General features: G+C 36.4%; 2 protein-coding genes across 2 annotated transcripts; both read left to right on the top strand.

Annotated features, from left to right (window-relative positions):
* Positions 1-1,856: 1,856 nt before the first annotated feature.
* LOC145764620 (potassium voltage-gated channel subfamily A member 1-like) lies at positions 1,857-8,227 on the top strand. The gene is made up of 8 exons (XM_082576262.1): positions 1,857-3,224; positions 3,669-3,781; positions 4,249-4,372; positions 4,911-5,032; positions 6,213-6,347; positions 6,677-6,752; positions 6,984-7,147; positions 7,655-8,227. Exons 1-8 carry the CDS (start codon positions 1,857-1,859, stop codon positions 7,737-7,739), a joined length of 2,187 nt encoding a protein of 728 aa, XP_082432388.1. The 3' UTR covers positions 7,740-8,227.
* Positions 7,803-23,327, top strand: LOC145764614 (hydroxylysine kinase-like). Its single transcript, XM_082576250.1, has 6 exons — positions 7,803-7,953; positions 14,683-14,793; positions 15,021-15,172; positions 20,836-21,022; positions 21,129-21,257; positions 21,624-23,327. Exons 1-6 carry the CDS (start codon positions 7,803-7,805, stop codon positions 21,983-21,985), a joined length of 1,092 nt encoding a protein of 363 aa, XP_082432376.1. The 3' UTR covers positions 21,986-23,327.
* The last annotated feature ends 172 nt before the right edge of the window (positions 23,328-23,499 follow it).

The following is a 23,499-nucleotide window of genomic DNA, read 5'->3' as shown; positions in this document are numbered from 1 at the left end:
TTTCAAATTGAAGCAATACTGTACAGTGTACACCAATAATTGTTGTGAACCTCCTAAACGTCAAACATAGATAGTAAAGTAAGATATATTAGAGATGCCTTACGGCTGCGTTAAAAGTTTTTCGATGTTGTGCAGGTTCAAGCTGCGTTTTTCTGTCAAATATGTATAATTCATTGAAGTTTATAAATTAATGTTTATAGCATTTTATTCTCTTTAAGTATTTCTATTAAGCTGATAGTATAAACACTTTTTAAGATCAATGTGGACGTCATAGTTCAAAAATATTCTATTGCTGCAAACGCAAGATTTTACTGCACTTCATGTATAATTTTTTTAATTTAACCAATCATCGTCACCATCATCGTCATCACCATCGTCATCATCATTATGTTGTTTCCTCGTGATGAGGGTTGCATACAATATGGCAAAGTATAAACTTGGAAAGGGTATTAAAAACACTTGCGATCGTTACTAGTTAGGTTAACTCACCATTTTAATAATAATAAATAAATAATCACAAGTAACAAAGTTCCGAAATGAAAAAAAATGTAAGAGTTTTGAACCATTTTCTTTCCTTTCAGTACCGCATGTACTCTGAATTACTGCTTGTTAAATTATTTATACTTAAATTAACTTATAGAAGCCAAGTCCCAGACGCTCTGCGGAGAAGCAAAAGAACAATTTACCTGGACACGTGTCGAGCTACTCCTCACCATACCCGTCATCGGTGACGTCATCGTCGCGACATTCATCCAACAGCGATGATGCGTTTTCCGATCAGGACAAACCAAGCTGTTGTTCGAAACAAGATGTTGCCGACGATGTCTTCAATCACAACCGAAAGGAAGAAAAGTGAGATGAACCTTGTAACTTTCATCGCTTACATCTTATGCAAGTTCAAAGTTCAATAAACTAAAGTTATGAATGATTACACAGTAGTCGCCGCTTGTAGAATCCACGGATGTTTGATCCTGCCGTTTATTGAAGCTAAATTTCGTGGAACAGAATTTCTGCTCTCTAACGTAGTGCAAAACAATTTGCTTTGTGCATCCACGACTCCGCTGAGTGGATCTACTTTCAACGTCTGGTCACGTAGTAAAATGTACAAAAAAAATGGTAAAATGTTTTCTCCAGCTGTTGTAATGTATCTATTTACCTTGTCGGTTAGGCAAGCGAGCTAGTGTGATGTAATACAGTGTATATATACACTATAGTTTGCGCGGGTATGATTTTAGAATATGCACTGCCTCTTGCCTATATCCAGCGAGATTTTCAGAACTGTAGAAGGTTATTTTGTATTTGCGGGAATAGAACAAAGAAGTACTGATAATTTCAGATAAAATTTTTGAAATAGTTTCTATTTTTTTAATAGTTTCTGATTTGTTTTTGTGTTCTTTGAGTATATTTCGACGTTCATATATATTGCATGATTAACAACCATGCAAACTGAGATCGTTTGACTTATATGAAAACCTAAAGCAGATCCGTCGTTTATTGTATCGGCCGTTTATAGGATCCATTTCTCGTGGAATAAAGAGGGATTTCATTAGCGGCGATTACTGTACCTCGAACAAGCGCACAAAGACTCTGCGGTTGTTCTACAATTAAGACAAAGCATTGATGTCAACAATGTCATCTTATATTGTAGGCTACAAAGAATACTAGAATCATAACTTTCATACAATGTGTTGTTGTATTTAATTAGTGATTTTCCTCTTGAATTTATATTTTCTAAATGGCATATACTTGTATTTTTATTTGCTTGATTTCCTTAACATATCGTATTATTACAGTATAGGTTACTAATTTTTTACATGTTTAGAAATAATCTACCTGAAAAAGCAGCCCAAATAAGTATGACAGAAGGAGCTGGGGCATTGATTGAACAAGTTGTTGAAAAGTTCAAAGAAGTTGATTCTAATTTAAAAATGTTTTGCTGTCCGGACTGCAAAATAGAAGAACAAAATAGTGATATTGCTACTTTCAATGTCGCTGGTAAAATATTCGAAGTAAATACAAAAATGCTTGAGAAGTACCCAGATACTCTCTTGGGAAATCCTGGTAAAAGAATGCGCTACTACGACTGGAAAAGGCAAGAATATTTCTTGGACAGACACCGTGACACTTTTCAAGTTATTCTAGACTTTTACATCAATGGAGGAGTACTTCAAAGACCAGATGAAATACCTATTGATATCTTTATAAACGAATTGAAATTTTATTACTTTGATCACAATACTTTGGAACAGTTTCTTAGAGCTGAAGGTATATTGCACGTGGAAAAGAAAATAGTGTTGCCAAACACCAGAATTAAACGGTATATCTGGGACCTTTTTGAAAACCACGATTCTTGTCTTCTCTCCAAATTAATAACTCTTTTTTCAGCTCTGGTTATATCTTTATCGGTTGTTGTTTTTTGTCTTGAGACACTGGAAAGTTTTAAGCCACTGAATCATGACGTTACCTTGGCGCCAGCTTTGAATGTGTGCCAAGATATAAACAACACAGATGCTCACTTCAACGAAGATTATTCTAAAACTACTGCAAATTACCAACAGTTGCATTTGAAGTTGAAAGAAAATAATCAAAATTTAATTGTCAGCCAAGAAGAACCTGTTAATGAAAACGTTGCCTCTGTTTTGAATTTTTATACGGTTTCAGAAATGACCAGCGCTATAAAGCCAGAACTAGAAGAGTGTAAAGGGCGGATGGAAAGTTTTAACTTCAGGTCTGCAATTGGTCGCTGCGTAATAGAATTAAAAGATGAAAGAAAAAAACTAAAACTAGTTTACAAACAAATAAACGTCTCTGTCAGCAACACTATTGTTCCCTCATTTGCAACAACATCCGCACATCGGTTACGTCACAATCAAGTAATTGGACACACAACAATATTCAACAAAACTGATAATGGAAAGCTTCTTATCGATCAGCCTATTTCCTCCCGTCCTCCCGGAGAGTATCTTCCCGATCTTACTGCACAAAAACTTCCATCGTTAACCAGTCCCAATCAGAGAGCGGAACTGTTTCTTGTAATATATCAAACTTGTACTATTCTGGATGAAGTGTCCAAGAAGACACCATACGAATGGTTTGTGTTGGAGGCTTTCATGGGAAGCCCAGCTGGCATTCTGTTTCTCACCGAAACAATTTGCATCATGTGGTTTGTTATTGAACTTACTCTGAGATTCCTGTGCTGTCCTGACCGCAAGAAATTTGTGAAGGTAACTAATGAAGGAATAGATTTTTATTTGTCAATTGACTTTTATTTGTTAGCATCATCGAATTCAAGTCAAAAAACAAATGTCATTATATCAAGCACTTGCTTAAAAGAAAAAAATTAAAACACCCTTTGCATAAGTTTATTTTTCAGTTAGATATTCCTTCTAAGTTACTTTAAAATTATTGAGTAAAAATTTAGAGAATTTGTAGTTTTCAATCAACAAACAACAAGCTATAGGCTACATTTCTTTTTTTTATTGTACGGTACATGTAGTTTAGTTTTATGAAAATTGGTTTATCAACACCGCTTTGTTAATGAACGGATATGCCATGACAACGTCTGCATCATTCTCATGGCAACATACAACGGATTGATGAATATTAAAAACTGTAGGCTGGGTAAACCCTAATAAAAATTTCATTCGATTAAAAATGACTGCCCTTAGAGTTTCCTGAACCTGATAGATGCACTGGCTATTTTGCCTTACTTCATTACTCTCCTCGTGACCACTATTGAAACAAAGACACATGTGAAGCCTCAAACTGCAACGATTCTGAGGTCGGGTAAAGTAACTAATAATATATTTGCTGATCATCCATTCCAGGTTATACTTTATTTTCAAAAGTTCACATTTGTTGTAGAAAAATGGCTTTATTTTGTATTTGGTTGAATTTTATGGCAACATTAAAATAATCTGTTTGGATTTATTGAAACAACACTTTTTTTGTGTTCATGCAGGTAACTCATGGGTAGGCTATACTTAAATCAATACAATGTTAGTTTTTGATAATGTTAGTTTTGAACGTACGCTACACAAAATTGCTGTAATCCAATTTTGTTTAAATTAAAACTGGATTAGCTTCATAAACTAGTTTAAAAACACGCAGCCTATACATCAGCAGCAGCAACCTCTGTTACTTGCAACAATAGGCTACTGAAGATATTGAAATTGAAATCATCACACACGCTTGATGGACAATTGTTGGGCTGTTATTGACCTATTCAGTGAGTGTATGTGTTTGCAGAACTATAAGGCTTGTTCGAATGCTGCGAATATTAAAACTGTCACGTTACTCTCGAGGCTTTCGCATCCTTGGATTGACATTGATGAGAAGCACAAGAGTTTTATTTCTTCTCGTATGTTTTCAGGTACTTGTAACTCTCAAAGCTGTTGTTGAAACTTTAATTGGCCGTTTATTTATCAGGTTTTAACAAAGGTCATGTTACCAGTTGGAAAAATTAAAAGAAAGTTTTATTTGTGTTTAACCATCAATGAGCTTCGCATAGCTGACGAAAACGTTTTCAGGCCAACAGAAAAGTATTTGCTTTTTAAGTCAGTTTTGTGCACTTGTTGTTAAATCTACAGTAACTTAAAATGTATTTTCAACTTTATGCAAAGTATTATAATCAGCCTGTTGTGCAACTACGATTTCTTCACAACGTATAATAAATTAAATCAATTCTTCTGACCTGAGCTGACGGAAACAGGCAGCAATATCGGATTTACTTGAAATAGTTTTTTTTTTCTGATCTTTGTTGCAAGCAAATGATACATCCTGTCTCTATCCTGTAAATGTAAAAGGGTCCTAACATAACCTAATTTTGTGCAATCTGTCATGCGAATTATCCAATCCTTGTTAATAATTTATTCCTGTGATTCTAAAGCACAAATCTGTAATCTTTTAAGGTCGTTTTGGCGGTTTTGTTTTCAAGCATCGCCTACTTTATGGAATTTGACAGCCCGGGAACGCAATTTCACAGCATTCCTGAGTCATTCTGGTGGGCACTGATAACAATGACAACAGTGGGGTAAGAATAAGCTTATATTGTCATTCGCATGATTTTATGCATTATGGAAATATTTTGTTAAATAATGCCAAGAGACTACAATCCACTCTGTTTGGCATCGGGAGCTTGGATCTTGATTAATCGATTGGATGTGAAAATTTTATCCGCGAACTGAGTTAACAAATTAATTTAGGCAGTCTTGTAGGCTTGCCTTGAACTACAAACGTATATTTGTTAATAATTAAACCAGAAGCATCCTTTTCTTGTTTTATTTATATTTTAAACAGTAGCCTAATTGGTAAGTACAGTATTTTATCATTTAGAGGATTTTTACTTCGACGTTATCATTTCTGATCGGTTGTAAGTCTCTTCTTCACGTCTGTACAAGCGCGCTCAGTGTCAATTAGGATTTAAGAACGTGTGCACGAGTGAATTCACGACTTTATTTACAAGCTACTTATAGGTACATCAATTTTCGTGCTAAAAACAAACACAGCCCAAACTAAGATAAGTTTAAGGAAATAATATAGTTAGATTAAAATGCAACGTTAATAGTTGAACGTTCACGAAGTTTTGTCAAAACTTATCACACTTTGGGTTTGCTGCTCAACTATTATAAATTATTTAAGGTAAGATCAATTGCAAAGTCGATAAAACCCAACAAAGGTGCTAGCTTGATATGGTAAGGCTACTGGCTTTTAATAGCTAATGTACTAGGCATTAGGCAATGCATTAACGATTAGTATCAAGTCAGGTAAAGTAGAACGTGTGAAGAATCATCCATCAATTTACTTCACCGGAGTTTGTCTGGTTGTAATATACTTTTAAGAAAAATGCTTTTGATACAATGCCCTTGCAGCGTAGCCTACGCTAGCCTATATAGTTGGTTGTTTATCTGAATATTAAACAGTGATATTTTTGTATTGCCCATTAAATTTTATAGGAGTTTGAATTTAATATGTTACTGTATCAACTCTGGGCGGTGGTATGGCGCAGCTGATAAGGCGTGGCTTTCCAATTTCGCAAACCTGGTTCAATAACTGAGTATGAAACTACCTTTACCTATTAGCTCTATGGCGTTGAGGATCTTTTTTTTTTGACGTTGTTAGACTATGTAACTCTTTGGTCCTACCTGTATTAAACAATTCAAATAAACAAAATACTATAAGTTCTTATCTTCTTCCATTGAACTTACTCCCAGGTACGGCGATATAACCCCAATCACAGTTCTGGGGAAGTCCGCAGGAGCTTGCTGCGCCATCATGGGTATCCTTAGCATCTCTTTTCCTGTTCCCGTGGTGGTATCAAACTTCAATTACTTGTACAATCTCGACAAGTAAGATAATTGCAGCTGTTTGAAATGGTTTATTGCAAAAAAATAATGTAAATGTGGTTGTGATCGTTTAAAAAAAGAAATATATATTTATATATACAGTATATAAAACGATAACTTCAAAAGCAGCGATAATTTGCAGCTTTAAACTTTTTTCTTCGTATTAGTTGAACCCAAATGTGTCGGTTTGATTCTTAATCTTAGTAATTGTAGCCTATGTATATTGAAAACAATTATTGATGTAAATATTTAAAACCGAGTTGCTTTTTTTAAATTAAATAGCTCGCAAACTACATCTTTTCTCTTAATCATCTCTGCTTATTTCTCATTAGAGAAAAATTCAAATTAGTGCCGCAAGATCTGATGGAGAATGAAGAAGAAAGACTAGAAAATGCCGACAAGTTTAGAGTACGATACTGTTATCGTTTGGTTTACTTTATTTTCAGTATTTCTTGTGTATTATACAATATACAATTATACAGTCGAATATATATATGCAAAGAATGCATTGAAAATGTATTGATGAAGAAATATTACATTACAAAAATTTCATGGAATTTTTAATATTCAAAAGAGAATAGCACAATACACTTTGATGATCTTTGAGACAAGAAAACTATCTGCAAATTTTCATTCTAGGACAATCTTTTTGATGTGATGAAACGCAGTGCGAGTGGTCTCACTTCTGACAAGAAATCTGCCAACAATCCCTCCGAATCCTGGAATCTAGTTCGGAAAACATTCCGCAAGATGTCTCTAGCGAGCATTGATGCAAGGCTTGAAAAGTCGCCGTCTCGAATATTGTAAAATATTCTATTTTTGCTTTTTCTTCACTTGATTCGTTAATTACATTCAGTTTTATTCAAATAATAAAATCTTAAATACTCTTCTTTGTTTTGGGATACTAACTTAATTGTTGCAACGACTTACTGTAGCCTATTTTACTCATTTCGATCATCAAGGTACATGTTCTCCTTTTTATCTTACGTGTTGCTGGTGCATCTAGCCAAATAATTTACACTCTAGGACTTTCGATGTAGACTTAGGCTACCCGATGTATTTTATAAACCCATTAATAGGCTGATTACATACTTTACATTATAAACATGTATGCAAATTATTAAACAAGTTTTGTTATGTCCAAAATTATTAACATTCTGACCTTTAATGTCGAGTGTTTGTTGTTTTATTACCGAACTTGGTGAGCTACCACACAATTTCTAAAAAATAACTTACCGGTGTTAACTTTTTCTTGTTTGCTATAAGGACGAAGAGACATTTGCTGCCTTCTGATGTTTTTTTTTTTTCAGAAATGGATCTCATTCGACATCAACACCGGTCAAATCCGTCTTAAATCAATCAAAGAGAAAAACTGTTCGTGCAACTAGTGTCTAAACATGTTAAGTAAAATCGTCACAATTTTTGAATTTCCATGTTTTTTTTCATTGGACTTAAACGATGAAAGATCAGAAGAAGAAACAAGCTTACAGTCTAGCTATGTTTTTTCCAGGCTTGTCCATGGGAATTGGATTCCCACGGGAATCCCATGGGAAATGTCCCATGGGATGGGATGGGATGGGACAGCACAAATTGCATTTCCCATGGGACAGTAGCTAGGCATTTTAAGAGCATTTTAAGAGCACTTTAAGAGCAGGAAATTGAAAATTTGCTGAATGAGCACAGTGACTCGGAATATGAGTGCCAATGATAATGAATTGTCATAGATAGACAACTTTTTTGAACTTTAAAGTTAACAAAATCAATAAATTTTGTCGTTTTGTATCTCTTTTTGTACATTTAGTCCTATCTAGTACACATTAGACTTAAATTTCCATAAATTTAATAACATTTATTGAATTGTATTTTGATGGGAATCCCATGGGATGGGATGGGACGGGACAGGCATGAATTGCTATGGGATGGGATGGGACGGGACAGGCATGAATTGCTATGGGATGGGATGGGACAGAAAAAAATGTCCCATGGACAAGCCTGGTTTTTTCCAATCGATTTCCAATCAATTGTACGTACTGCATTGTAAAGATGAAAAGTCTGTTTATTTATAGACGATAGTTTGAACAAAATTAAGGAAGATTTGAAATGGGCATTGTGCACTGAATTGTGCAACATACTTTCTATCAAACGTTTGGTTCCTACCAAACATCAGTGTCTTTCTTATTGATGTAAATAAACCGATTTTGAGCCTTGTGTTTTCTCCCTGGAGTTGGCTGTGAATCAAAGGACACTTCTCTTAGTTTGGTATCAGTTGATGGTCTTTTAGTTCTGTAATGCAACGCAGTAACATTTACTTAAACCAGTAGCATATTACAGTATGCATAAATAGAAAATTAGGCACGACGGAGATCAGCCACAATATAGCGTAGCGTCTAAGAGGCATGGGGGGAGGCAAGTGCCCCTTCAATCATTTTAAATTTAAAGGTATTTCTTTAATACATTACTTTAAAAAATGTTTTAGAAAATTTTAGTAGAACATTTTCTAGTGAAATAAAGTATCAAAAGGTAAGGGGTAGAGGATCACAGGTCACTTAAATTGAGCAATTCATACACTTGAAACGTTTCTGTCTTCAAAACTCACTCGAATGGAAATTAAAGAAAAAACAGTGAAATTCTTAGAATACGTTGCTAATGAGTTTGTGTTTTTAGAAACGTTACCAATCAAGCATTTACAAACGTGTCTATGATACTGCTGCACCATTGTGATGCAATGATGATGACAGCAACATTTTGTTGGTTTTCCATCTTTTCTGGTGCTATAGTCGAGATCGAGAGGTTCAAAATTAGAATCGGCTGTTTTATCACGTCAGAAAAAAAAGTAGGAAAGGTATGGACCCATGACCATACCTGACCCATGAGCCACCCCCCTTCAAATTCGAATAAAGCCTTAAAGTTGCATTTAGTTCAATAGTATTTCTTGGAAAGTTCTGGATTAAATCTTTTAAAATTTTGCAAGTTAGAGGGTGGGGTGTGATTTTGAGGTGTTTTAGTAAAATTTCTCATTTGCGTTTGGAGCTTTACAGAAACTTAAATACAGCTAGCATCGAGATATAAAATTCAGAATTTGTAATGGGCTATAATTATAATGCAGGATTTAATACAGTTCATTTAGACTTTACTTCATTCTAATTAAGTAAAGCTAAGATGGAACTTTGTCACCAACAGTTCTGACCCATGATCCACCAAAAGTGTTGTCCCTTGAACCATAGGTTAGCACAATGCCTAATAGAAGGACAATAAACATGTTTCATTTATTTTAGAAATTTTTGTGTACTGTAAGTGGAGTGTAAAATAGTATAAAATAGGGTTGCCATACCGTCCGGAAAATTCCGGACATGTCCGGAATTTAGGGTTAAATTTTGCGTCCGGGAGGAATTTAAAAATATGCTCAAATGTCCGGAATTTTATGATGGACGTTTTGGGGGAATTAAAATAGCGGGAATAATCCTGTAAATTAGAGTTGTCCTAGAAAATTCGCTCAACCAGCTCATTTTACTGCATCTGCAATCGTACTGTGCACACTGCCAATCCACAACATTGTTATTTCGTACCCTGTGCATGTTTTTACTACGAGGTTGTACGGAATTATGATGTAACAAAGAGTTTTCCTTATCAATGATGTTTACCACTTAGAAGTCAGTGTTACTATTTTAGTCTTTTTAAAACCAAATCTGGTTTATTTTGCAACCATTTGGTTTATTTTTTTCGATTTGTTTATTACTTTTTTATTTTTTTTTGGTTTATAATTTGTTTTTTTAACATAGCATACTTTAGGTCAGGTATTCGGTTCAATACTTTTCATTTCGGTAGCTGGCGCTTTAGCATGAGCACTAGCGTACGCAGGGGAGGGACATTGGCCCATGCCCCCCCCCCCCATGAAAATGTTGTGTGGCGTCACGATATTGAGATTGATGCTTTCAGTCTCTTTATGCTTGGGAATGATGCTTTCAGTTTTAAAAAAACTTGCCTAATTTTAAACAAAACTGCATCAAAAGAGCGAGTTTTGCCAATACCACACATTCAAACATTTCAGCCAGGAATTAGCAACAAGAAAACGTAGAGACTTAGCTATGTTTCCGAAAAATGCCGAAGAAAACATGATCTTATCCTTTTGCTATGCCACCTGACAGAACCATTTCACAGGAATATTTTTACCCACATTTTTGTTGAAAATGCTCTCAGAATGCACCAAATTCAAAGTAATTTTTCAAAATTTTCTGGAGGAGCCCCCCCAGACCCTCCGCCGCTGGATGTCGTCTCAGGCAAAAACGCTGTCGGGCTTTGCCTGCCGGTCGTAAAAACCTCCCCTTTCAAAATTCCTGGCTACGCTACCGTCAATGCCCCCTCCCCTTGAGAAAATACTGCGTACGCCACTGAGCATGAGTATTGTACAACGTTTTGCAGCTTTAGCATTTCGGTAGCGCATATATATGGTCTCATGAAAATAGTCATGCACTGTCCGGAATTTTGCTTTTTAAAACATGGTAACCCTAGTATAAAATGACTAGCGAAGCGCACTGGTGATGTCTCAGCAATTGTTTTTGTCCTCTCCCACCACTTGCAGGAACGAAAAAACAAGCAGTCGACTTTAAAAAGTTTTGAACTGACTTTTCGCAGTTTAATGTTGCTTAATCTATTTCTGCAAACTGTTAGCAGTGTGTGCATTTGACAGTGTATTTATTGTATCTTAAAAGTTTGCTCTAAACATCATTAAGATCTAACTTATCAGAGTGGTTCAAGGGTTATTACCCGGTGGTTCAAGGGTCAAAACGCGTTTGCACCCTTGAACCACTCTGATCACCGTCAATGTTGTCAAATATTTTTGTTAATCTTATAATTATATGTGGTTAAATTTTTTACACAATTATTATACTAAAGTAATCACACTACGTTGTGCTGAAATTTCGCCATCTTACAGTAAATAGTGAACCAATTATAGCTTTTAATGTGAAAAAGTGGCTCATCAGTTCATACCTTCCCCTTACACACTTTTACAATTAAGATAAAGATATGTTTTTGTGAATTTCTGCATTCATTATCAATCAAATTAGTGTACAGTGTAAAAGTAGCTTGGAAATTGATTTATACAAAAATGTCTTTTCGAGACTCGAAAATAGGCTACAGTAGGGGAGATGTGTCACCAACGGGTCATTTTTCACATATTTGTTATTTTCTGTCCATACAAAGGCCATGTGTCTTCCTTTCTTTGGCATAACCGTAGGTCACATACCCTGGTATATTCAGCCAAAAAAGTTTCGTAATTTTCCAACTACTAACTGCCAAAAATTAACTTTTAAATGATAATAAAAAGTGCCCCGTTGGTCAAACTCCTATACGACCAACGGGCCACTGCTATTCGACCAACGGGTCACTTCTACTTGGCAAAAAGCTGATGCACTGGAGCTTATTTTGGATTATTTAATACACGAACAACATACAAACAATAACACAACAACATAAGCAATAAGCACTAGAAATATGCTTTTATTATGAAATTTCATTTCATATTTTCATATTCAATTCAATTTCATAATATGAGATTCAAGTGTTTTTGGTGTTTATTTTACTCTTTTTAAATCTCATATTTTTCTAGAATTACAGAAAACTTTAAGATATCAGACAGGCGTTTTGTAGATGCCACGGGTGTTGGTGCAGTAGTTTTCTCACTATCCATTGATTCATTCTTAAACATAACGAGCCAACGTCGTTCGTGGCATATCATATTTTTTCGCCGACTTTCGAACAAAAATGTTTTGTTTCAAAACATCTTCAACAGCTTTGTTGAGATTTTCCAAACTAAACAACCCTGTTTTATTGCTAGTTGTTTTAATTTCAGACATTTTTAGTCTGAATACATAAAGGAAGACATTGTTGAACAATTAGCTAGTGACCCAATGATCAAACAAGTGGGTGGTCCGTTGGTCAGATACATGATAGTTCTTGGATTTTATGGCCTAGTTTAATGATGGATAAAATTTAAACATTTGACTCATTGCAATTTCATTAATCAATGGATCAGCAAACAAAAATAGTCTTGAAAAAATAAACCGATGGGTGGAAAAAATTGCAGAAGAAAAATGTTCAAAATTTACCTTCTACCTTGTAAACCATACTTTCCTTCATAACAGTATGAAAAAAAATCGCAGGTCCCCGCAAGGAAGATTCCCAAAACCAAAAAGGTTAATCTCGATACCACAATAACATCTTTCATGCTTCCAGCTGAGGCACTTTAACATGCAGATATCCAATCCACCACGAACCAACCAGATGTTACGTTATCTGTCCAATTGTGACCATTCCAGCATTCAACCAGAGACTTGATTATTACTTTGAACTTTGTTCGGTAATTACAGAAGAAAAAGAGTTATAGCAGTGGTGGGAATCAAACCCACGTCAATGAAATGACTAGCCCACCACCGCCCTAACCCTCTGCGCCAAGGCAACCGATGGAAAAGCGATGACTTAATTTAGCTAGAATTTGCGTTTTTCCTTTGTTCTTTTTCAACGCAACCTTGATGACGTCATGAACAGCGTAACTTCTGATTGGTTCGTGCTGGATTGGATATCTGCATGTTAAAGTGCCTACCCTTCCAGCTAGTTGGAGAGAAGAAAGTGTGATGGTCTTTTATAGGTTGAGGCGTTGTGGCGTTTTGTGGGTGAAGAAAAAAAGCAAAAAAATGACTTCATATGACATTTAAACAGCCCCTTACAACATATTTGAAATTATTTCAATTAAAGAACCTGCAAAATTTATTATGCATGCACATTAAGCTTACTTAATTAAGACACCCTTTTTTCTCATTAAGTGGAACAACACAGAACTAAACAAAAAGTGCAAACAAAAAAAAATAAAAAAGATAAATGAAGCTTGGACCTCCTAAAGATTACATGGAATCTGACGTTTTGAAATATTTTGGTAAAATTTTGAGTTTTTTCCACCGCTGCCTTCCAGGTGTAAGACAAATCTTTTGCACAACTTAAAACTTCATCGGTTGCGAAAAGTCATGGCATCGCTTCACATTCATGCGACGTAACTTCCGATTGTAAACATGGCTTAAAATTTCCTCGAAACTTTCTTGAAGCGCCTTTCCTGTTTGAAGGTAGCCTGAGGTAGCTGTCAAATGATTTATCTAACTGCCCCATTTTAAGCACATCCCTCTACTGTCGTGTTTATACGCTTTAAGCTTTAATCGAATTATAATGAAACAATTAGATTGAGTTGCATACTGTTATGTGTCACAGAGTAGTTCTTGAATGAGTGATTTTTACCGTTAGCAGTGCACATATGGCATCCAAGCGTATATTTTTTTGAAGAAATATTTCCTGCGAAATATCAGACTGTGAAGTCGTGCATTGCTGGTATGGACTATCAGTAGGCTATCTCTATTGCAAATACATGACAGCAAAGATTCCCATGGAAAAGTGCAATTTTTATACTTTTGATAAATTTACCGTGTCAAAGTTACTTGGAAAATTTTACGGTTTAAAATGTAGTGTAATAAAAGAATTATACAGTTTTGAAGATCGTATCTTCTACGTCAAACCCAGCAAAGGCTCGTCAGAAGAAGACAGTTATAGTGAGGAGTTTGTTTTCAAAGTGATCAACGCAGAAGACTCAAAAAATCCAGGTCTTTGTTTTTTGGTTTGTATTCAGTAAATGTAAACAATCAAACTTCCCTTTCTACACTTTCGCTTAAAAAGAAAGTCTTTTTTCCTCCTAACGTAGGCTGACCGTTTTTCGCCAGGCTATAACAAGCTCTTCTGTTTATACCGAAACTAGGGCAACTTTTTCAACTTAACATGTTTTATAATTTTTTCAAATAAAGCATTGAAGTAAGATTGTTGAACTGTTTTCGAAGATTTATAGACCACAATGCCTTTTTTTTTAAATGTATCTTTTCACTCAATTTTTTGAAATCAAAGGAGAGAATATAAAAATAACCTGCCTATATTGTTGGTCAAACTTTAAAGTATTTCCACAGGTATAACTGAACTACAGCACTTTTTTGTATTCCACATCAAGCAGTGTTTCCTCCAATTCCTCATTTAGATGTTTAATTAGCTAATTTTTCAATGCTACAATGCAATTAACGTGAACTACCGTACAGTGTGCTGTATAGCCTATTGTTATTGCTTAAATAAAGCTCTTATGGAACAACAACAATATCTAAAAAAACTCAAAGGAAAGCGGCTTTTGAACAACAGAAGATGAACTTCATCTTTTTAAAAGCTCTTCTTTGAAGCTCTATACGATGAAAACAATTATTTTAATTATTAATACCAGTGAGCCAAATGCTTTATTCATTTATAATTTTTATTGTAGATTCTTTCCACCTTGTCACAAAAGCGCTAGTGCAACTGCGTGAGTCTGGATGTCAAGTGCAAATACCAATTCAAAACAAGAAAAAAGCGTTTGTCACAATTGTTAATTTTGGTAAGATGTGGTAGCAGGTCTTGGTATACTTTCCCCATTATGGGATGATGTCTAATTTAAAAAAACAAAGTTGATTGTCATTGCTTGTAGTAAAGCTCGATCAGTCGCAAATATCCTTTTCTTTCAATTCTTTGTTGTTTTCAAAAGTTTCTTTTTATATGAATTAATCTCATTCGAATTAATGAATTAATCGCAGGGTAATTCAATAAATGTCATGTTAATTACAGATGTTAATGGCACAACAGAGCAACATCTTATAATACTTTTGAGCTATCTTCCTGGCTTGACGTTGAATGAAGCTGTATTTTTGGAAAACAATTTTTATGAAGTAATAAAGGAAACAAGCACTGCTGTTGCAAAAATTAACAAGCAGTTAACGGTAAGAATCTAAAAACCGTAAGACCCTAGTTTTGATTTGGCACCAACAACATCCCTAGTCTTACTTCAATCAATCAAATTATTTCAGTAGCCTAGGCCATAGCTCACATTCGGTTCAATGTACAATTGCACTAACACAGTGGTTCTCAACCGTTTTCTTTGTTGGCACCACTTTGGAATCACCAACCAGCTCTAGCAATGATTCAAAAGTAGCGTTGTTTACATGAACAAACAACAAAGCCATTGTGCCTTTCTTTATCTATACAACTCATAATTAAATAACACAATATGATGCTTTCCTCATACGGGGATCTGAAAATTGCGTTTCTTTATGCTTTGTGTTTCTATCCATGTCTACGATTTAACATCTCTTGTTCCCCGTACCCTATTGCGAGGGTTGGTGGCCTGCAATCTTCTATTCTGTGATAGCATTTCTCTATACCACCGGTTCCGAGGGTCGACATAGCCGCGGGTTTGCCAAGCTCAAATCTTCTTCAATGCAGTCTAGTACTTTAGTCAACAATTTTTAGGACGTCCTCAAGGGTTATTTCCATGGATGTTAAAGAACTGAATTTTCTTTGGCCACGCGACTCTAAGAGTTGACCGCACAAACGCAGCCTTTTCCATCTCATGACTTCAAGCTGATGAATGCCAAGCCTGGACCTCAGCTCTTCCATCGTCACCCGGTAAGAAAGGCACTTGGAACAGATACATTGTTCCATGGCATTATCATTGCAATATGGCCGATTTCACTTTTGAAGAGTGATGGGCCAGGTCTAATTTACAGTAGAACATTCCTTACACGCATATTATGCATGTTACCTTGACTTACAAAAAGATTATTCTTGTCTATAAAAATAAGGATGAGCTCACGGAAACTCTTCCAGGCCAATTGCACCCTCACTGTCATGGCATATATAGGCCCACAGTCTGACGATTGTCCAATCATGTCATCAAGATAGCAAAAGGCAGAAACGACGTCAAGTTCTGCCTTATCAATTGTCAGCAGTTGGCCTCAAAACTGCCTTTATTTCGTTAGTTACGTGAAAAATGCAAAATAGTTTCTCCGTAGTGGTTTCTTGTCTCTAACTTGCTCAGCGACGTTTTTGCTATTGTTTCTTGTTGATGATGGCATCAAATCGTATTGTGTTGATGCTGAATGCTATTTGCATGTCAAGAATCTGATCAATGTCTATTTTTATTGGAACAGGCAAGAATAGCCTGATTCTCCAATCATTCCTTTGTAGCTAACCCTAGTCATTTAGAATTCCCACTCTCCCTAGGAACAGCTCTCGCACTACTTAATCGTGTGAGCACCCCAGGTGAAGAACCCCTGCATTAACACATTAGTTATATTTATGTCGAAGCTACACGTGAAAAAAACATCTACTTATCAAAATAAAGATGTTTTTCATAAATATGGTGGGCTATGCAGATAAATTAAAGCGAAATATCTCTAATTTTATCTAATCTAGTTTGGTCTTCTTGGATATGAAGGTGGTAGCACCAGCAGTCAGGTCATTTCATCCAGACGCGGCAGCCATTAGACTGTGTTTCTATCAAGCGCTGTGAGAATGGCATTTCCATTTCACGGTACGTAAATGGGGTAGAGATGATCGGAATGTTGTGCAGTCTTGGAGGCTGATCCATGTATACAGGATGACGATTGGCCAGTGGCCAAGGCCCCATTTAAAAATATAGCGTGTTTGATGTGACAGTGCGGCGTGTGCACTGTGACATCAAACCGGAGCAGCATGTTTGGCTGTGCTATAGACGAGAAAAAGTGCACTTGTGCGAAGTGCAAGCACCCTATGACGATCAAGCCTATGTAGTATACTATCGCATCAGTTTATTTCGTGCTGACAGTGTGGCGCCGAGAGCTTCAATGTGTCTTTGGTGTGTGAAGTGTGAATGATTGATCTACTTTTACTTCTAGGTATGTGGGTGTAGTTTTGTGTTGTTCAAGTGGAATGGTGTTACCGTTTACTGCAGGTTTAATTTGAGTTTCCACAGTCTCAGTTGTTCCAAACTTAGGGCCATATCGGTTGCATGTAGGCTACTTCTTCCACACTATGTCATTGTTAGTTAGAGCAGTGCGAGATTTTCAGCATAACAATCCTGGTGTAATTTAGTGTGTGGGATGTTACTGATATACACGTTGAAAAGCACACGTGGCACACACAATCCCTGAGGTACTCTGTTTTTAGGCGCTTGGACCCTAGGCCTACATTGTCTATCGCTAGTCTTCAAAACAGAAGTTCTATTTGTCAAGATATTAGCGAGGAAACATACCATATGTTTATCAGGAGGCATATACCATACGTTTATCTAATTTTGTAAAAAGCTTGTTTATTTTAATTCTACAGTAGTTTCAATCTAATATCAGGTTTTGCTAAAAAATCTAGTTTGTTCAACAGCAGTTTTCACCAAGTGGAAGGACATTGGACTCTTATCAATCTCATGGAAAGAAATTGCAATCAAACAATTAAGATCAAAGGGCTATAATGGCATTTCATCGCTTTAGCTAAGAAGTGATCGCTTGCGTTACAAAGCCTGCTGTGACTTGTGTGGTAAGGCGATCAAAGAAACGTTCATTGTTGGACACTAACAAGCTAGAAGACCCAAACACGAGGAAAACTTTAAAGAAGAACTAGACAAAAAAGTTGAAAAGAAATGTTAGAAAACAATTTTAATAAGATAAAAGAAGTCGCTGAAATCCTTTGCGGAATGAAATTGCTCGAGAAAAAACAACAATAGATGACGGAAGAAATACTAAACAAAATGAAAAACGGCGAATTCTGAGGGATCATTTCTTGTAAAAAATAGACCTACACTTTTGCAACAAAAAAATAAACAAGAAGATTGAGCAAGAGTACTAAAAATACAAAAAAAGATTACTGAAAAATGGTTGAAGAGTTGGAACATCTAGATCAATTGTTTTCAACCACCGATCCGCAAAGGGTTTTATTTTTTGCCAAGCTAATTCTACTATGGAATCATAAGCATTGCAATGGTTGTTGTACTTTTGTACAATGGTTGTAAAACTTTTTGTACTTTTGGTGATTCACAGTTTTAAGTGCACGCAGTTCCTTATTGTGAATCATATGTTGACTAAGAAATGAAATGTTGGCTGCTTAGTGCTGCATCCAAGAAAGCAACTGACTTTACAACTGCGTCGGCGTGAGTGTCCATTGCATTACACATGCATTACAGTACCGTAGTTTGGCACGTTGGGCAGTGGGTTTAGCTTCATGCCTTGGCATTGTAAATGAAAAAGTTTGCGTCAAAAGTTGGTAAGTCATATTTTGGCGAAATTGAGTTTAGTGCACATTTATAGTCAGAAATGCATAAAGAATGATCTGTCAGAGTTTCATGTTGTAATTCATTTAAATTCGACGAAAACGAAGCAGCACATTTGTGCCAAAGTCGAATCGTTTTTGGCAAAAAGTTGATAGCCTGTGTGCACAGAGTTGCCGCCAGAAAAACTAATATGGCTGGGTCACAAAATCAAAGAACAAACATAATATTAGATTTTAGAATAATAAGTTCGAAATGGGCAAAACATGCATTTAAAGCCATTGCATTTGCTTCGTGTTACACCTGATGATAACATTGCACTCATTATGCTACACCGTGATGGTTGATTGGCTTTGAATCTTTATCATCGGACTGACAAAGCCTTGATAGGTTATTCCGGGTAGTTTCGCATACTTGTAGAGCAGGGCTTCCCGATTGGGGGTGCTCGCACCCCCTGGGGGTGCGAGTAGCTATTGCTGGGGGTGCGAGCATCCACCAAGGAAGAAGAGTTATACCGTATCGGTGGCCTTTGCAATAAAGGAATGTTTTTCACGACTAGTTGACTGACGCTTTTGTAGGTGCTAACGAAGTTAGTCAGGAATCCGTTGGTTCAGGCTGTTGGTTGTTGTTTATAATGGGCATTGTTTCTATTGTCTTTACAATTGGCTTGTAGTGGCTCGAAACTTTCTGGTGCAGCGTTCACACTGGGTATGCAACTCTGGCTAAGAAAGCATTACAAGTTTTGGTTCCACTTAGCTGTGTGAATCGAGATTTTGATATCTACTTTACATGAAGAATAAATACTGCAACGCCCCGGACCACGAAAATGATCTGCGCATTGCATTGTCCCACAAGGTTCCACGTTTCGAACAGATAATTGCAAAGAACAGGCAGGAGAAAAGTCAAAGATCTTTATTAACGCCATTAGCTCAGTGGTTATGCGCCGGGCTCAAGATCACGCAGCGCTGGTTTGACTCTCGAGGTGTGCGCTTGAGCAACGCATTTCAGGACTGCTCTCCATTCAGCGGCACCTAGTGAATGGAATAATTCCCCGGCAACAACACTTCAACAAATGGAAAACTTCAGTTTGCTAAACTCGGTAATCGGCCCTGTGTCAAGAGCCTCTACCAGTATACGAAACTACCAGGAATAACCCATCAAGGCTTTGTCAGTCCGAGGATAAAGATTCAAAAAACCAAACCAAAATGTTCTCAGTTTGTGTTATTTCTTTATTTATTCGCTTTTGCATTTTGTGTGACTGCGTTGTTGAAGGCTCCCCTTTTTCCTATTTGTTAGCCATATAAAGGCCGGTGAGCTGCTTTTCTGCGTTGTTTTCGTACGTATTTTGAAAAAAATTTTCTCAGAACCACTTTGCTTCAAAACAGGGGGTGCGAGATTGGCTTGATCAATCCCATGGGGTGTGGGGTGATAAACGAATCGGGAAGCGTAGAGGCTCTTGACGCAAGGCCGGTTACCAAGAATAACAGAATGAAGTTTGCGATTGTTGAATTTTTGTTTCTGGGAAAATAAAATATCGAAAATCCTTCCGATACTATTTTCTGTACATTTAAATGGTTAAAAAACTGTTTTGAAAATAATTTCATGTCAACGTTTTGCCTGAAACGTTTTGTCAAAAAACTATTAGATAGAAATTTGGAATGTGAGAATTTCGTGCAAAAAATTGATAAGTCACAAATTAGTGGGAAAAATTGATGTCCACATTTTATTCGAAAAGACAAAAAAACTACAGAACCTAGTCAGTTAAAAAGTTACACACATAAAATGTATCAAAACTCTCCGTCAAACCCAGTAAAAATTAATAAAATATTTAGCCCTCAGTAAAATATTTCAATGTTAAAATTTTTTAGCATATATTTGAAAACTTTAAACATCGTTTTCTCAAAATGTCAAAATGTGATTTATCAACTTTTGCCACAAACGTCTTCAAATGTTCAGACTGTGATGAAGATGAACTATGTTTATACAATTGGTTGGTTGGTTTTGAATCATTATCCTCGGACTGACAAAGCCTTGATAGGTTATTCCTGGTAGTTTCGCATACTTTTAGAGGCTCGGGCTGGATACGTTTTCCGATTGTTGAATTGTTCTTGCCCAGGAACTATTCCATTCACTAAGTGCTACTGAACGGAGAGTAGTCCTGAAATGCGTTGCTCAAGCGCTCACCCCGAGAGTCGATCCGGCGTCGCGTGATCTTAAGCCGGCGCGTAACCACTGAGCTAACGGGGCGGACGAAGCAGTAAGTAGTAAGCACCGTAAGTAGCCTGCTGGTATATCACATTTTGATTAAACTTTCAATTTTTGGGACTACCTCATTGCTTCAACCATAACTTATTGTTGTTTTCCAAGGTAAACAGGTTTGGTGGAAAATCTTTAAGTCGTAATAACAATCCTTGGAAGATCGAGAATTTTACTGAAGATTTTATTTTCCAACGATTTCATTTCATTAAAGATGTTGCCTTACAAGTGATCATATCAGAAGCTTTGAAGAAATTTCGTGATAAAGTTTTACCTCTGCTACCCCACCTCAGGCAAGGTGTGTAGTTTAACTAAGTTCAAACTGTACTGTAGTTAAAACTGTAAGTGCTTATCATTTCAGTAGTTGAAGTAACCATCAAGCAAACGTTTACTTGGTTTTGCAGCCATTACACACAGCGACGTGAACTGCAACAACATTATCGTGGCTGAAGTACCAAACATCAATCATTATATTTTAAGTTCCACGTCAACAGAAACAAAAGACCAGCCGTTGCCAATGTGGAAGTTTTTTGGTGAGTAGGTAACATCTGATTGATGTTATTGTCAATTTGCAGATAGTCCTATTATAGTGTAGGCCTAGCCTGCACAGCCTGACCATTTTAGGGGCTCGGAGATTTTTCAGGGAGCCTAAAATCGAAGAAAACACCGTGGACGCTTTGAAGTTTTATTGTTTTCTTAGATTTCTCTTTTTTAAGAGGCCCCAGAGTTTCCATTTTTACCGAACCCAATTTTTTCTTTCAACAGTGAGCCTGCATGTATGTACAGTAGGCTATCCCATTTTCTGCTTTTTGTTGTACATTATTAATGGCTTACTAGGCTACTAACTATTGTGGGTTGCTAATCCAAGACTTTATGCTAATTTAGTTTATTTTGTGTAGGATTGATAGATTTCGGCGAGTTGATGGAGAGCAAGTATTTATTTGAAATTGCAACCTTTCTTGCTTTCACAATGATGAAAGCTGAAGAGTGTGGATTTGACAAACATATTTCAGCAAACTATGCGTTGATGGGTTATGTGAAGGAAGTTCCTTTGAACAAGGAAGAAAGACACTGCTTGTATCTGGCGGTCATTGCACGTTTATGCATTCTGATTTGCCTGATGCATAAATTGCTTCAAGTAAGCCTAGATTCCCATATGGAGCCATTGCTCAAAATGGCTGGACAAGCCACAGCACTTGCAAAATTTCTTTGGGGCAAAGGAGAAAAAGAAATTACAGCTCAGTGGTTTAACAACATTTAATATGACGTTATGCAACGTTTGCGATTTTAAACAAACTTCTAACGTTTAACTTTTTTTTTCTTCAGCTACTCATTGCCACGTATGCGCACTGCAATTATTCTTTGGCTTTAATTTTATCGACAAATCAATTACAAAAGATCCACTTCCAAGAAAAAATCGAGTAAAAAATCTCCAAAAACATAACATTACTGCATAATTGTTTTAGTGTGTCTTTAAACGCATTTTCCCCGAACAATAATCCTAACAAAAACAGTCCTTTTTCATAACAACTTGCAGCTGCCAAATCAAAGAGAGCATGGTCATGAACGTTCCATTGGTGTTTAATATTTTTACTGATGACTTAACTTTTGACAGTGTGCAGAATGGCTAAAGTTGATTGATGTTACGATTCACTCCTGGAACGCTCCCATAGCGGCCTTTGTCAGCTCGTTTTACTCCAAAATACTGCAAATGCTGTGATAGCAGCGACACTGTAGAATTCTGGCTACATCAGTATAACCCTCTGTGTCCATTAACTACGAATGTAAATCGTTATGTCAAGCGCTTGCCAACCCCTGTGCTGTAGATTATAATGTTTTATTTATCATAGGTTTTCCTCTCCAAACAAATTAAAATTATTTGGATTCTAAGTGATTGTGACTTTCCGGGTACTTGCTGATGTAAACAACTAATTGCTCTTCCTTTCCCAAGTTGACTACGACTTTAATCGTTCAACTCCTTATGACATAATCAACAGGAGAAACTCCAGCTCTCTGTCTCATCTGTCTTTCAAGGAAGTGATTTGAAATGCATGCGTTACGGAAGAGCAACACTCCAGCGAATAACTTGTTGGAACCCTTCTTGCAAGCTTGTGATAATTTCCCAACAATCAGGGCCGGATTTAGCAGTAGGCCGAGTAGGCAGTTGCCTAGGGCGGCAAATTATTGGGGGCGGCAAAATATACGAATAAATTACATTGACAACACTGTACGTAAATATAATAATTCACAACAGATATATTATTAGGAATTAATAAATATGTTATCACATCACACACATTTATAAACAGTGCGGCAAGTCATGTATAGCAAGTCATCGCCCCTAGAGTACTTCACGCTTGATTGGTTTTCAACAATATGTGCTGCTTCTTTTATTTTACTTATCTGTCTCGCTTAGTATGGAGGACTAGGATTTGTCTGTGCAATTTTTATTAATCTTTGTTCGGTTTGTTTCACTGTTAGTAAATTTAAAGGAGCCTAGAAAAAATGTTTTTAGTCAATGTTAGGTTGATGGAAAAGTTGCAGGCTATTTTGTGTACTTGCCTTGATGCTTAAAGTGTGTAAACAATGCATGAATGATTTCATGAATGATGTCACATTTTTGAGGATTAACCAGTGATGTACGCGCATACAAAAAATATTGACGCTGTCAGCGTAAACGCAAACGTTCGAAAAACCATACGCCGTATGCGTAAACGTAACTTGTAAAAAAAGTTGGCGGCGTCAGCGCATACACTAGCGTAAACTCATTTTGTT

The sequence above is a fragment of the Aplidium turbinatum genome, chromosome 1 (assembly GCF_918807975.1).
Source record: "Aplidium turbinatum chromosome 1, kaAplTurb1.1, whole genome shotgun sequence".
Classification (NCBI taxonomy): Eukaryota; Metazoa; Chordata; class Ascidiacea; order Aplousobranchia; family Polyclinidae; genus Aplidium; species Aplidium turbinatum.
Note: the sequence above shows the minus strand (reverse complement) of the source record. Positions and strands in the feature narration are given on the sequence as shown.

Bases quoted from the DNA above. Each gene is read 5' to 3' on its own strand.
- LOC145764620 (XM_082576262.1), top strand. From the start codon at position 1,857: ATGACAGAAGGAGCTGGGGCATTGATTGAACAAGTTGTTGAAAAGTTC. The intron at 3,782-4,248 runs GTCGGGTAAAGT...ATGTGTTTGCAG, and splicing joins CAAACTGCAACGATTCTGAG to AACTATAAGGCTTGTTCGAA. The intron at 7,148-7,654 runs GTAAAATATTCT...TTTTTTTTTCAG, and splicing joins AAGTCGCCGTCTCGAATATT to AAATGGATCTCATTCGACAT.
- LOC145764614 (XM_082576250.1), top strand. From the start codon at position 7,803: ATGAAAGATCAGAAGAAGAAACAAGCTTACAGTCTAGCTATGTTTTTT. The intron at 7,954-14,682 runs GTAGCTAGGCAT...TTTTTATTGTAG, and splicing joins ATTGCATTTCCCATGGGACA to ATTCTTTCCACCTTGTCACA. The intron at 14,794-15,020 runs GTAAGATGTGGT...TGTTAATTACAG, and splicing joins TGTCACAATTGTTAATTTTG to ATGTTAATGGCACAACAGAG.